The sequence below is a fragment of the Chionomys nivalis genome, chromosome 2, assembly GCF_950005125.1.
Source record: "Chionomys nivalis chromosome 2, mChiNiv1.1, whole genome shotgun sequence".
Taxonomy (NCBI): Eukaryota; Metazoa; Chordata; class Mammalia; order Rodentia; family Cricetidae; genus Chionomys; species Chionomys nivalis.
Genome location: NC_080087.1, coordinates 55854313 through 55870190, shown reverse-complemented (window position 1 = coordinate 55870190; position 15878 = coordinate 55854313). Strand labels below are relative to the sequence as shown.

The 15878-nt window shown below is 42.1% G+C and overlaps 1 protein-coding gene across 2 annotated transcripts in view; it reads left to right on the top strand.

Moving 5' to 3' along the window:
* The window catches only part of Cdc40 (cell division cycle 40), a 49970-nt gene that overhangs the window by 26312 nt on the left and 7780 nt on the right, over positions 1-15878 (top strand). For both annotated transcript variants that reach the window (XM_057762187.1, XM_057762186.1), the window contains 9 exons: positions 2222-2305; positions 4021-4160; positions 5029-5125; positions 7581-7720; positions 8489-8563; positions 10495-10540; positions 12472-12573; positions 14337-14452; positions 14669-14802. In XM_057762187.1, coding sequence (XP_057618170.1) covers positions 2222-2305; positions 4021-4160; positions 5029-5125; positions 7581-7720; positions 8489-8563; positions 10495-10540; positions 12472-12573; positions 14337-14452; positions 14669-14802 — 934 coding nt within the window. The remainder of the gene's footprint in view (positions 1-2221; positions 2306-4020; positions 4161-5028; positions 5126-7580; positions 7721-8488; positions 8564-10494; positions 10541-12471; positions 12574-14336; positions 14453-14668; positions 14803-15878) is intronic.

Genomic DNA, 15878 nt, shown 5'->3' with positions numbered 1-15878 from the left:
GTTCTAGGACAGCCAGCACTGTAGAGAGAAACACTGTCTCAAAAAGGGGAGGGCATTAAGTTTTCTTCTCTGTGGAGAAGGCAGTGGATTAAGTCACAGACTGTGCTAGTGAGAGCATTGAAGACATAAAAGGTGTGCAGCTGCAATATAGGAAGAGCCTGGAAACTAAGACAGCAGATAGATCGGTGTAGGGAATTGGGTCTGTACCATAAATAACCAGGCTAGATCAAGAATAACAGATATACTTTATTGGTTAAAGAGGGGAAACTCGCACTATAAGAGTGGGAGGTCCGACTTCCAATCCGTCCGGCGGGCACCGTGCAGAAAGAGCGCTCACCTGGATCTCCCAGTTTTCTTCCTGGGGTACAGGTCGCCATGCCCCAATTAGCTGTGATTGGTTGCGTTTCCCCATCATCTCCCCCTTTTGTCTAAACAAGATCGATCCAAACCCAATACAACTATATACAGTAGGAACAGATACCAAATATAAAATTACAAACAATAAACAATATTAAGCAAGGAATGCATAACAAAAGTTTTACTAAACATTCTATTTCAAGGAGTCTAAATATTGTATTGAAATTAAGCTTGGCTAAATCATGAGGAAGGTAGCTATAATTATCTAATCTTCAACTCCATCAAAAATCTGAGAAGGGAAACAATATTACTTGAGCAAACAGGAAGTCTCACTACTGGGATATAGAACAGTATCAGGCCTACCATCTCAGTAAATGTCTGGGGCATATTTCCACTCTAGTGTGTTTAGTTTATGCTTGATGTACTACATGTACCGTGGTCTTCCGTGGTCCGGTGGAACCCAGGAAAAGAAGTCTACCTGAACGCACTCATATTAGTTTTTCCCAAGTCCACTACTACAATAGATGCCTGGTCTAATCAGTCTTCATAATAGTCCAGCTTATTCGCAAGAGAACCCAGATCATCAGTTAGTCTGTGTTCACAGTCATTTTATATATCAAAGATTACAAAAACATCTTCTGTTATCCCATAGTTCAAATAAATTATTATTCAAACATTGAAGTTCTTTAGTATTCTCATAGGTCTTGAAGCTTCTTTTCCGTTGTGAGTTTTCAATGGAGTTTACTTTTTTCCCATTGGTAGTCATTCTTGAAATGGTTGTAACACTGATGTTTTCCTTATACCCTTAAAAACCTGAAGTCATTTACGGTGTTTGAGCCTGTGGTTTCAGAGATTCAACTCCAAAGTCACTCTTGAGACGTCAAGCTCTCTCCTCTGGCTATAATGGTGGAAGAAAAAAAAGTATATGCAAATGAGCTAATAGCCAGATGGTTGGTTCTATTCTGGTATATATTGTAAGGATGATTTGAACTCCTACATCCTTGGCCTGTTTTAAAGTTATACTTCATAACAATTCTTTTTTACATTTCCCCAGAGAAATTCAGTCTTCAGCTGCAAAGTTACAAATAAATATTAAATCCATCCACCTGTCTGTGTCCTTTCAGAAGTGCTGTGCTTTATCATGGCTGCCGACATGGTTGTAGGCCTTGGCCTAATGAATATGCTGGATTATTAGGAAGACCAATTTTTATCAAACATTTCTTGTAATAACACATCCACTCAAGAAAATTCTAATTTGAGTGTGCATATTTTTTTGGTCCCCTTTGACCAATGAAGAGCACAAATACATGCAACTGTGTACGGTGTGACTGGGTGAAGGGTCGCATTCCTGTGCCAGCAGATAGCCTTACTTCCCTCACCAGGCGTGTCAGGGATTGCTTTTAAAACTAGTGCTTTAAGATTGGAAGCTGCCCTTACTAAGAAGAATAGCTTCCAAGTAACAGCTGTAGCTTATACACAACTTCCTGTCCTGTTTCTTTTCGGTTAATAAGTAATGTTCTAACGGTAGTGTCCGTTATCAAGAAGGAAAAGGAAATAGCGTCTAACTTTCTGGACACAGAATGCACTGTAATTTAACCTCTGCGAGAATGTGAAACTGAACTATGGGTTCACAGCTAGGAAAGCTCTTAGTACTGCAATGATTGTTTGCTAGATTCACCCTGTGAAATACTGCTCCTCTAGTCTCTCGTGATCTAGCCCGACGTGTGGGGGAAGGGTTGGAAATGGAAGTGGGGCTCAGAAAGGAAGGCCTGTTCCTTAGGGAAAGGAAACTAGGAAGTGGGTGTTTGCAGACAGTGAACGAGCTATAAAAGGGGAGCTGGCCACTTGACCTTTCTGCTTTCAGGCTACGCACTGGACCCTTCACTGGATAGCCATCAAGTGTCTGCTAAGTACATCGGGTCTGTAGAAGAAGCTGAAAAGAATCAAGGTAATATATTTGGACTAGGTAATTATAACGAGTGTCTTGCAGTCACCGAACAGTAGGGAAAACTAGTATTTTGTTTAGTTCCTGATTTTTTTTAAGGTTGAAGTAGCAGAGCGATAGGGGTTAGAGCGCTAGTTCAGAACCACTACTGTTCAACGCTCACGCCGGCCACTCATCGGCTGTGTTGTCTTGTCAGGAAGATGGCAGTACTTACCTCTTTTGGTTAGTTTAAGTGCTTGGCACCATGCCAACCCTGGAAATCATTCTATTACAATTAATGCATAGGTAAACTTGGCAACTGGCCTCTCAGCTGTCAAGCTACATTTTAACAGGAAAATTCCATACTAGGTGTTCGTTGAAATAATTTTTGACAAATTGCTGTGATAGCAGATTTTTAATGTCTTTTAAAATATATTTATGTTTCTATTCACTTAGTAAGCATGACAAACATCATAACCTAAATGACACCTTAGTACAAAGTTCACTAGACTATTGATATCTTATTTACAAAATGTGCTCGTTGCATGAGGATAACCCTATATTATGAAGCTGCTTTCTTAGTATGGGATAATTAGTACTGTAGTCGAATTTTAATTTGCTTTGTTGTAACACAAAGCGCAATGGAAACTGCTTTGAGTTCATATAGATGGACTTTTTTCTTTCAGTTTACCTTTACCCCACTGCACACACGTGCACACACACAATTAGATTCTTAGTCAGCTTTTGACCACGACACTCAAATGTTTCTTTCTGTTTAGTGGGTACAAACAGTATGCAGCCTTCACCTACTAATGATATCAAAAGCATCATCCTTTGTAAGTCTATTTAAGGTTGATGACATTAGAGGCCAAGAATACCAGATTCTGTAAAGCATTGTTTAATTTGTATTGTTGTGTACACATGAAATAAAAGTAAAGTATTAAGTGTCTATGGTAGTTTAATTCCATTTTAAAATGATAAATCAAAGTTTATTTTTGTTTTCAGAGTTGCTGGGCGTAATTATGCACACTTATAATTCCAGTTAAGGCTTATCCTGGGCTACATGAGAACAAAAACAAAACGAAACAATACTGGATCATTAACAAAACAAAACTGGAAAAAAATATTGTTTTTATTTATTTATTTATTAAGAAGGTGCCTGAGCCAGGTGGTGGTGGCACACTCCTTTAATCCCAGCACTCGGGAGGCAGAGGCAGGTGGATCTCTTGAGTTCGAGGCCAGCCTGGTCTACAAGAGCTAGTTCCAAGACATGCTCCAAAAACTACAGAGAAACTATGTCTTGAAAAAAACCAAAAAGAAAAAAAAAAGGTTTCTGGACCCAACAACTCCCCAACTTTCCCACACATCACTCTCCCCGATCTGTCATGAGTCTTTAAAAGCCCGAGACCAGCAACCTGGTGGTCCCCTACCGCCTGGGACCTCTCCACTTCTTAAGCTAAACGATGATAAACATCTCCTTGAAACTAAAACCCAAACCAAGAGAGTCGCTATACCATTGTAAGTCCTTTAAAGAGTGTTAGAATTTGAAAAGAATCCCAACATCTTTTCCCAAAATACTGAATTTCTTCTTGTCAGCAAGAGTGGGTCTCTATGGCAGTTTCAGACAGATTTTGAATTGGGTTGCTCATAATTACTTTAGCCAAGTAAAATCTTATATACTGGTATTTCTAAAGAACATAGACTTGCTCACTTACTGTTCATGTTTATTGTTAATGTAGGTCTAACTGTATTTGAAACTGGTCAGAAGAAAACAGAAAAGAGGAAAAAGTTCAAAGAAAATGATGCATCTAATATTGATGGTTTCTTGGGACCATGGGCAAAATATGTGGATGAAAAAGATGTAGCCAAACCTTCAGAAGTAAGCGTTGATGTTTTCCTGCATCAGTTCCAGTGTGTGCTCTGTTTTTGTCAGTCATATCTGTGTTGGTAAATGTGAGATTTCCCTAGAGGACCCATGACTCATCAAAATTTCTCAGCCTTGGCTGACTGAGAAAATATAAAATTTCTTTGCTTTTCTTTGCAACAATATTTGTATCTGCCTTTTTTTCTGCTGTATTTTCCCCTGTGCTCTTTTGGCTAACATAGAATATGGAACCAGTTTTTAATAAAATTAGCCTGTAGCCCAGTTTCTGAGAGCTGGGCTCTGTTCTTGGTTCTGGAGCACAGTGATGGACAAGATAAAGGAACTCTTGTCCTTATGAATTTGTATTCTGGCTGTTGCTTACGCCCGTATATAAATTAGTAGCGTGGATATGCTGCCGGCTTACTTTAGGTGTTCTATCTTGACTTGTTTATGTAGATAGGATTTGCTGTTTGCCTGTCTTCCCCTTCCCAGCTCTCCCCAAAAGAGTTGATCTGAAATATTTAATGTTGCTTATGTCCTCATGATGATGTAAAAGCAACTCACTGCAAACAACCCTGTCTTCTTAAATTCAATGTCCTCTGATACCAGATTTTCTGATGGCTTGGCTTTTCATTTGCATAATTAGCATAGCACATTAAATTTATTTCTGGGTGTTCCAGAAGTATGAAACTTTACGTGTGCATGTGTATAAAATTAGTTTAAAAATATTGCTAGGCATGTGTCTAATATCAGCTTTTGATCGGTATAAGAGGTAATCCATCTCTATCCTAGGAAACATATTTGTAAACCTCCTTATAGGGAGTGTATGGCCAACAGTCATATTCAGACATTCATTTGAAAGTTCTCATCTTTGTTTCCTTAGGAAGAACAAAAGGAATTGGATGAAATCACAGCGAAGAGGCAGAAGAAAGGCAAACAGGAAGAGGAGAGACCTGGGGAGGAGAAGACAATCTTACATGGTAATGAAGTTTTCACGTCTTTACTGTCATGAAAATCTACTGTGTTTATTTTTGTTCCGTATAATGCCAGTTCTTCTCACTGTTGGCTGCTATTATGTGACTATTATATTAAGAATAATTTGCATCCTACAGAAATTAACATAGACTTTATATGAATGAAAGAGGAAATGGCGTATGATTAAAGATATGCAAAGATAATTTTTGTATAAGTATCAGTGGGTATTTTAAAAAAGAGTAAAGAAGAAACTTGAATGGTCCATCAGTTTTTTCCTAAAATAATGCCTTAGGTGCATCAGTCGTTTAACCCAAGCCAAATAAATGTCCCTGTATCATCACTTTCATAGAGGAGTAGATTGTAGTGGGGAGCTGCGGGCTATGTTCCTGCCGCCCCAGCTCCTTGTCGCCTGGCTAGCTTATGCTCCGAAATAACAACACACAAACTGTATTCTTTTAAACACTTGCTTGGCCCATTAGCTCTAGCCCTTACTGGCTAATTCTCATATCCCGATCAACCCATCTCTAATAGTCTGTGTAGCACTAGTCTTACCGGGAAAGATTCAGCATGTCCAAAGATTCAGCGTGTCCGACCTGGCGGCTGGCTGCATTGCGTCTGGCTCTGAGAGGAGCTACCCTGCATCTGCCCGGGAGAGGGGAGCATGGCGTCTGAGCTCACTTCCTCTTCCTCCCAGCATTCTGTTCTGTTTACTCACCCACCTGTGTTCTAACCTATGAGGGCCAAGCAGTTTCTTTATTATTTAACCAATGACCTTCCTCCATCAGTAGATGTGAGATTGTAGACTTACAAATGTACCCTAACGTATCTGTTCATTAAGAATTAGTTTCAGTTGGGGAATTCCATAGTGATGACCAGCTTAGAGAATGATTCAGTCCTGGCCATGCAGCTTTGCCACACCAAGTGCTTAGGGTTCAGGAGGCCAGATTTAGCTTCACAAACTTGGGTTTTATGTCTAAGGAGTCTGGTAGTGCTGTTGTGCTTATCCCAAGCCCGCCATAAGCAGTGCCTGGCAGCACTGTAGAGCACCTAGCCTGTGCAGGCGCGCTGCCAGCTTCTGTAGGAACACTCTGTAATTTAAGTTGGCTACTTAAATTTTGTTCCACTCCTGGCTCCTTTTCCCCTGAGAACTCCCTCTGAGACCCGTGGTGTATGCAGTCGCTATGTGAGACTGCCGTACAAAGGAAACATTTACCTGATCATTACAGAAAATTTTAAATTTTGATATATAAATTTTACCATTCTTTTAAGATGAAAACAAGTTTTCACAGTAATGAAATCAATGTTCTCCTTTATTTTTACATAAGAAATAAATCTTGGTTGAGTGATACTGCAGGAGGTAGAAAGCATTTTAATGTTTTTCAGACTTGGTCAATCTTTAACTTTATAGTCATCAATGCTGAGAACACCACTTTGCATGAATGCCTAGTACAAAATGGCAGAGGAATATTTAGGACCATTGCAGAGATTATTTGAAATTCTGTCCTAATTCTAAGCCAGAAGTCACTTAGTAATTTCCAATGAAGCTCAAACCAACCACTGAAAAAGCAGCTTTTTAAACCAAGCAAACATGGTCCAAAGGTATACTAACTGGATGCATGCATGCTAAGGATGATCATGGGGAAAATGAAAACCTTTCTTTTCCAAATTAAACTATTGTGTGTCTAGAATCGCACAAAGCTTCGTACAGTAAAGACACTGCAATGATAGCATGTGATAGTGTTAAATCGGAGCCGAGAGTCCTTTCAGCCGTGGTGATGTTACAGGGGAGACAGCAGCACAGTGCAGAGCGCACATGTTGTATGTCCCAGGCTGCAGTGGATCTGCAGGAGTGGTACAGTGCTGCTCAGGAAGCTCTGCTGGAAACACCCCAGCTTCCCTCCTTATGCATGTGGTTATAAATTCAGATTACAGCAGGGCATGAGTGGTCTAAGCCGCCCATGTAACTTTTCTTGTAAAGTTTGCTGTGAAAATGGAGAAAGGCAGATAGAACAGAAGCAGATGGTAAAGTGGGAAGATGGAGAATGGAGAGCTAACGCTTGTTCTCTGTTGGTTTTGCCTTGGCTTGTTTCACTCCAGTTCTTTAACAGTGACTCGGAAGACCTAAGGGTTATCTTTCCATTCCTCACAGTGATTGTGTTGCCGTGAACTCTCTGTTACTGCAATGTGTAGCCAAGCGAGAGAGCTATAGACCTTATTAGCGGTCTCATACCTCCTGGGTGTCTAGAAACTAAAACACTGCCCTTCATGGTAATGATAGCAGAGAATACAGGAGCTTGATTTCGCCAACCCGTGATCTTAGTGTTTACCGTCATCAGCGTGGCATTCCCTCTGTCTCAGTAGAACGCTAGATCTTGGCATTTGCTACTGCTTTAAGAGTACAGATTGCATGACTATGACTTACGTTTATTTATGGCTGTCTTTTGACTTTTTTTGTTTTAGTTAAAGAAATGTATGACTATCAAGGCAGGTCCTACCTTCACATACCTCAGGATGTTGGTGTTAATCTACGGTCGTCTGTGCCACCTGAAAAATGTTACCTTCCCAAAAAACAAATTCACGTGTGGTCTGGACACACAAAGGTAAGGCGACCGAGTGTTCCCACAATAAAACACAAAGGGAAGCCGGTGTGGAACTTCAGCTGTCGGTCAGGGAAGTCAGGACAGGACAGGAGCCTCAAACTCAGGGTCAGTGTGAGACTGGCTTGGCAGAGTCCTCCATGGATTGGCCACCCAGCGGTCTTCAAGGCCATCCAGGTTGCTCGTGACGTGAGCTCTGTGGGTCAGTGTCCATCCTCCACCCTGTTGCTTGTTCCTTCCCCCACAGCTTCCTGTGCCATCTGCCTCCTCTTGGCACCACACGGTGAGTGAAGGGCAGATGGCAGCGAGTCTGCTGCTTAGCCCCAGTGACTCCGCACCAGAGCGGAGGTGCTCCTTGCTTCCTAATCCAAGGCAGTGTTTGTATTTTAAATTATTTTATTTAAATTATTTTAGAACAACACAAAGTGGGATATTCACATACTCTAGAGGCTGATACTGTTTGTCAGCTGCAGGCTTTCAGCTGTTGGTTTCCAGAGCTTTGCCAAGAGCAGGGAACCTTAGAGAAAAAGAGAAAAAGGGCAAGAAGTGGGGCAGGTAGCAGTTTTAACTGGCTCACCATAAGGATGTGAAATTTAAAGTTTAAAATAAAAGGCCTTCAATAGTTTAGTGTCGAGATAAGGCCCTCTTGGAACACTGATAAAGGCTACTCCGGAACATGATGTTTGGAATAAAGAAAAATAACAAATTAGGTTGCTTGCACTGTCCTGTCTCTTTGAACGCTTCAGGGCAGTAATGAGGTCTCTTTTCCAGGGTGTCAGTGCAGTCAGGCTGTTTCCTCTTTCTGGACATTTGTTGCTGTCTTGTTCCATGGACTGTAAAATTAAGGTGAGTTTTCAGGACCCAGTGGGAATGCTGCAGAGCCAGAACTTTGGGGAGGTCTGTCTGAGTAATCAGAAATAAATTGGGATTGTTAGGCAATTAGAGGCTAATTGTTTTCTGTTACGCCCTATGTATATAGCTGTTTATGGCCTGCTTCCAAACTTGTAGAGTCAGACATGGCTCTGTGGTCCAATTGGCTGGGCTCTTTTTAAAGCTCAGACAGCTGATTAGGATGTAATCCAATCACTTTGGCATTGGGCACATAAATATTGAATCAGGAATAATGCATTTTTTATCGAGGTTATGGATATGTAACTGAGTTTGTTCCTCAGCCTGACTGAGGAAAGAAAGGCTGCGATGGAAACCCCATGTCCAGAGAGTAGGCAGTGTAATTTATCCTTTTCTCCCGACCGCTGGGACACCAGCTAGAAGCATCGCCCTCAGCCTCTCCCACGCCGTGTAAGCACCGCCCTCAGCCTCTCCCGCCCTGCTCTCGGGAGTCGGTCTTAGCCTCTTCCCTGCTGTAGAGTGCATGGCAGGAACAACAAGCTGCTGCTCTTGTCAACTCGAATATAAAGGGAACTTCTTTGAAACCTTACGGTTTAAAGAATAGTTGGTATCCTTGTGGATCATTGTGGTGGTTCAGTAAATCCCAGCTCTGTAGTATTCTTGTGGCTTGGAGAGTCAAATTGCTAAGGCTTTATTTATCCTTTTTAAACAGTGATAAGTATTACCAGTATATAAAGTCGCTGCATTTGTTGGGAGCAGTGATTTAGACATTTGTCTGTAATAGAAACGCTTTGTCTCTGACTAAAGCAGTTTCTCAGAAAACTCCTAATTTTCTTTAACTTTCATTGAGATTATGATCTTCCCTTGGATCAAGAAACAAAGCAAAGTTGAATGTAGCTCACACCTGTAGGCATTTAGGAGGTACCTATGATATGCAGGGGGATTATAACATAGAAGGTTTGAAAGTCCTGACTGTCTCACGTTGATGTAAATAACCGTGACGCAGGCAGGCACAGGAGCACACTGCGGCTTCAGTGGAAGCATGCCTGAGCAGGAAGGCCAGGAAGGGAGGGGACAGGGAGAGTTGAGTCTGCTTGGGGAAAATGAATAAAAGGAGTCAGCATGATGAATTCTGAAACCTACAGCAGTTTGTGGTTGCCAGAGCATAAAATATACGAGGAAAAAATAATTCCAGTCCCAAGGGAGCAGGTCCCAGAGGTCCTTGTCTGCCATGTTCAGGACCTGAGGCTTCTGTCTGGTTGGCATTGGGGGACCAGAAAATGCTTTCAGTCTTAGAGCACTAGCAGCATTGGTGAATTTGAGGGAGACAAGGGTGATGCTAGTTTTGAAGTCTTTATATTTATCTGCTTTAGATATGATGAGAATTTGAGCCATAGATAATATTTTCATATAGATTCTATATGTTATTTCAGAATAGTACTTTTTAAATACTTCAGTATGAAAATGGTACATAAGAGCAGTTCTTGTAACACTTAATTCCTTTACAATTAGTTTGTTACAAAAGTAAAAGCTATTCCTCATAGAAAAATAGGTAGAGTACAGAAAAAAGTAAGAAAATAAAAATACCCAGATAAACTCCATATATAGCTAAATCCTCTTGATACTTTGATGTAAAAACTTCTCCAAGTATAAAGAATGTGTGTGTATCCTAAAAGTATAACACAAAATGGCAAACTAGTCAATATTTAGTAATTAAATCTAGTGTGCCTACAAAAGGTGTATATACACACATAGCTAGCACAAGACTGTTGTTATTGATAAAAACTTGCATTAAGACTGATATCCCCAGGGCTAGTGGCTTCGCTCAGTGGCAGAGCACAGGCTTAGAATACATGGGGTCCTGGGTTCAATTTCTAACATCATATAGAAAAAAATTTACATTTTCATGTGTTTTTTATTTTCTCCAGCTATGGGAAGTTTATGGAGACCGGCGCTGTCTAAGAACGTTTATTGGTAATATTTTTTTTCTCTCTGTCTATAAATCTGTTTAGGAAAGCTTTTGCAAGAAAGATAACATCAGTAACAGTAATTTTACTGCCCTAACGTGAAGGAAAACATTCTCAGGTCTACTGAGCTGAGTCATGAAGGAGTAAACTCTTAGGTAGGCAGAGAGGACTAGGAAGTGAGAGGGGCAGAAGCAAAAATGGTATGAGAACGTGTTCTGCATTGTGTGGGAGCATGTGTGGTGACTGTTCCAGGGTGTAGGAGAGGGCCAAGAGTGGATAAAAGTAGAAGCGGACCAGGCTGTGAAGAACCAGCTGAGCTGGTAATGAAGGAGACTGAATCCTGACGGCAGGGAAGAGCCGTTGGACAGCCCTTTCTAGAGAGTAATGCGATTGGAACTATACAAAGATGATGTGGCAATCCGGAATAGACTTTGATAGGCAAGCCTAGAAGTAAGAAAATAAATGTATACAGTTATTTTATTAGTCTCTCTTCAAAATGGCGAGAGTTTGAACTAAAGCACAGAGACAGAGAAAGAATTTGATAAGATTCAGCAACAGGATGTGAGTGATACACGGCGGGGACCTTAGACCTCCCGGCTGGCTGGCCAGATGAGTGGTAGGGAACGTAAGGTTTGGGACTGTTGAGTCTGAGCAGCTGTGAAGATATCCAGTACGCAGTAACCATAGGTGACGCTTTAGAAGGATGTTGGGAGCTAGCAGCTGAAGCATAAGGAACAGTGGGATTGAGGATGAGAAGTGGACCAAAGGGAGGCCAGGCTGTGCCAGCAGAGCCTGACAAACTCTTCTGTCCTTGTCGCCTCTTGTTACTTTTTCCAGATTTAACTGTACCACGCTGAAGTGCTGTAGGCCACAGTGGCTCTGTTTTTAGATTAAAGTGGGAGTCTGTTCTCCCATGCTCTGCTACAGTGTGGGCTCTCTGTGCAGATACCGAGACACCACGCCAGCACCCAGGACTTTGAGGGAAACAGTCACTTGTGTCCAGGGGAGTAAAATGCCCCTCAGATGCAGTGGGTTTCCTCTCCTCTGCCTCACCCATACTGCCAGAATTCACGGGGAAACTGGGATTCTCTACAGACAGCCCCTCTGTAGGGGACGGGGGCGGGGGGACTGTTCGTTGCCATGCTCACACTTGCTTGTTGCCATGGCGCTTCGGCTGCACATGCCTAGCTGGAGTTCCGTGGAAGGGGTGGCTCCGGGAGGCGGCCCTCAGGTGACAGTTTGAGTCTCATACGTTGTGTGAAATCACTGTGTCCTGGTCATAGTGAGAAACGGGCATGTTTCTGCTTTTGTTTAACGACATCTTAGTTCTCTCAGAAACTCTGAAAAGATTCATTCGTCTGGCAAGGTTTGATGTCCAGGGAAAGCGTAATTAGAGCCCTGAAATTAATTTAGTGCCAGGATAACATCTTTTAAAAAATAGAGGTAACATCATGGTTTTGAACCAATTTTTATGGAAATAAGTAATGTGATCTCAGACATAGGCAATTACTGGATAAGGGCTGCAACCTCCTGCACTTGAAGTTGGAACACTTTGTCTTTACTTCTAACATGCTGAGCAATATGGAAGGGGACCCCCCAAAAAAATCTCAGCTATTTCTTTCGCTGGCAGTAATTAGAACTTTAGATCTCAATAAATTCTTGGCTGGTTAGTCGTCAGTGTGTGCACTGCATATTAAAAGATGCCATGACAAATTTTTAAAAATTGCACCTTTCCCCTGAGTTCTTAGCAAAATGTAACACGTGAGAACCACCTGCAGAGCCTCTTGAAGGAAGACAAACTGTCACCCCAGAGCCTGTGTGCACAGACGGGGCTGGGGTGCAGGCTGGCAGCTTCATGAGGTCACTGCCTCGTGCTCCTCGGTGGTGCTTATGCCGGGAGCACTGACCTCACCACAGCTTCTATGGCTCTGCTTCTAGGTCACAGTAAGGCTGTGAGAGACATCTGCTTCAACACCGCAGGCACCCAGTTCCTCAGCGCGGCCTATGACCGATACCTGAAGCTCTGGGACACCGAGACCGGTAAGTGTACACGGCTTACTCTCCTGAGCTAACAGTCCGTGGACTCGGATGACTGGCCCTCTGGTGAAATGGTGCCTTCTCCAGCTGCTGCTTCTCGTTATTGAGAAGTCAGCTGATAGCGCAAGTGTGTGTGTAGATTGATGCTTGTCTATATAACCGGTGCTTTCCCTGGGAGGCATTAGCCTCACCTGCAGACATGTTGATGGACAAACACAAACCGTCTGTCCACTGTCTAATGATCTCCTTATTCCCCCACATCTCCTAGTATAGGCATTGCATATTTAATTTAATTGCCCAAATTGATAATGTAGATCTGAACTCATATGGGCCAGTTTTACTTAATATAGCGATATTCATTGTGTCGGTATTTTGTGGTGGTGTAATTGTGTATTACTAAAAAACATCTTGTAGAATCAGGAATGAAGGTGCATAGCTACAATCCCAGCATTCAGGAGGCTAAGGCTGGAAGAACTTGAGTTAGAGACCAGCCTGGGCTACAGAGCATGACCCAGTCTGAAAATTAAAAAAAAAAACCAACTGTGGTTTTTGCCAAGTTAATCATAAGAAATAATGTTTCCTGGACATTGTCTGTGCTGAGCATATGCTGGTATCTGTAATTTGACTTTAGCACACCCTACGATGTATGTGCTAATCTTGCGTTACAGGTGAGGGACTGGCCGTGAACACAGGCTTCTCAGAAGCAGGTCAAGTACGTGGCAGAATTGGTTCAATCCAAGGTCATACTGACTCCAGCCGAGGTTCCTCACCTTGCTTGTCGTGGTTCTCAGTTCTGACGACACATTGCCATCCTCTGGAGCTGCTCCTGCCTGGGCTCCACCCTCGTGTCAGTGTGTAGACTGGCCTAGTGTCCTCACGGCTAAAAGGCAACCATCCTACAGCTCTTAAAAATTAAGATACACCTAAAGTGTTAAGTGCACAGATGTTCAGCATTTTTTTAAAATAATAAACTTGTGCAAATTTGTTTTAAACACTGCAGCGTGCAGTGGAGTCTTATGCCCTTTCCTAGTGTGCACCCACTTCCAGCAACCACAGAGCGTCTGTCACCACAGGCCCCATGCCTGTTCTTAACCTTGTAGATAGAATCGCACCGTAATCTCTCTTCATTTCTAACTCTTCACCCAACTTCACATCTGATACAGACTCTCCTGGCTTATACCTTAATGTTTTCTGCTGCTCAAAATAGTCCATGCATTGATGTGATTAGATCTATCTCTGTAAATAGTGGTGCATTACTTTGGGGAAAATTGTGTATGCTAGTGTGTGTGTGCGTGTGTGTGTGTGTATGTGTGTGCATGCATGTGTGTGTGTGTGTGTGTGTGTGTGTGTGTGTGTGTTCACCTTATTTCCTTGATTTCTTTCAATTGAACTGAGAGCTGACCAGTTTTGCCACACTGGCTGGCCGGCAAGCTCCTAGGATCCACGTGTCTTTGCCTCTCAGTGTTTGGTTTTAGAGGTGCAGAACCGTGCTCCTGTTTACAGGATGCTGGTGATCAAAACCCAAGCGCTTACACTTGCACAGAAAGTATTCTTACCAATTGAGCCATCTCCCCAACTCCTAAAAAAAGAAATTTTAACCATTAAAAATCTATAAAAAGTACCATTGTAGTGTTTTAAGAGCAAGCAAGCTGCCCTTCCTCCAAATTCAGTAAGTCGTGACTTCTAAGTAGATCTTCACGCCATTGTCATCCTTTGGGAGTGAAATTTATTTATTTTTTCTTGTTTAATTTGACTCTTTGCTTTAGGGCAGTGTATATCGAGATTTACAAACCGAAAAGTACCCTATTGTGTCAAGTTCAATCCTGATGAAGACAAGCAAAGTCTCTTTGTGGCTGGGATGTCTGACAAAAAGATTGTGCAGGTAGGTACGCCTCTTTCTAGTGTATCTGTTAGGAATGGTGAGGAGAACAGAGCATCCACCACTAATGCTTGCTCCTTTGAGGGTCCTCGCATGTGCTTAGAAGGAAGCAGTCAGTTCATGAACGTGGGACACTCGAGTCCTTTTAGGTTCCCAAGTATAGTCTGCTGTTGTTACGAGTCCTCACCTGTCTGTACCTTCTCTGCTGTCGCTGCACAGTGGGACATCCGCAGCGGAGAGATTGTCCAGGAGTATGACCGGCATTTGGGAGCTGTCAACACCATTGTTTTTGTTGATGAGAATCGAAGATTTGTGAGTACGTCTGACGATAAGAGCCTAAGAGTTTGGGAATGGTGAGTTTCCATCGGAAAATGTCTGACTTTCATAAAACAAATAAATAAATACATAAAAAAATAAAATTTATAGCCGAAGTCAAAGCCTGATAATATGCAGCTATTTGCTTATTTTTCCAGCCAAAGTGTTTTGATTATTTAAGTGCCAACAATTTGGAAATTGAAATCTAAACATACTGTCCTTCACAGTCTTTGGAGAATCCTTCAAAGTGCATGGATTTGAACTGCCGGTTTTGTGGTCGTGATAACTGTCTTAGTATGGCTTTACACATTCTTTTTTAGTTTTATTTCTTATTTCTTATGTGTGTGTGTGTGTATGTGTGTGTGTGTGAGTGTTGGCTTTGTTTCACTGCATTCGTTGGAGGTCAAGGGCAGCTGTGCGGAGGCAGTGCTCCTTCCCTGGTGGGTCTAGAGATCACACTCAGGCTTGCACAGCAGCCTTTCCCGCCAGGTCTTCTCGCTGGCCCTCACACTCTTGATTAGATAGCGTTCTCATCTTTGCAGAATGACAGGCAAGGTGTATGACGTGAGAGGGTCACACATAGTATCCTGGCCTCCGAGCAAATCCGAGCTTTAACGCCTGCTTTGTAACCATTCATGCTGTAAGTTGCCCCCTTTCATCAGCTTTATTGAATATAATCAGAAGGTATTGAATACTTTTTCCTTTTATCCAAAAAAAAGTTTGTCTTAAGTAAAAAAAAAAAAAATACTTAAGCTGATTTCATTAAGTATTATGATTGTTTTATGATTTAGTTACAAATAAGTAAGTGGTAATCTTTCTTATTAAAGTCAGTGCTTGGGTGGAACCCAGCTTGTGTTTATAGACACAAAGCACAGCTCAGTGGAGACCACAGCCTTGCAAGGACTCAAAAGTGCACCTTCCCACCCACCCCCTAGAAGTTGTAATTTAAGAGAAAGCCAGCAGCCTTGAGCCCCAGCCAGGGTTTCCTGTTCATACTGACTCCCATGGAAACCTGAGTGGGCTGAGTAGGCCCTCGGCATTGTTAAGACAATCGAGGTAATTTCAGATTTAATGCAACTTGTCCACCAACACTATAACCTGCGAGATTATCCCC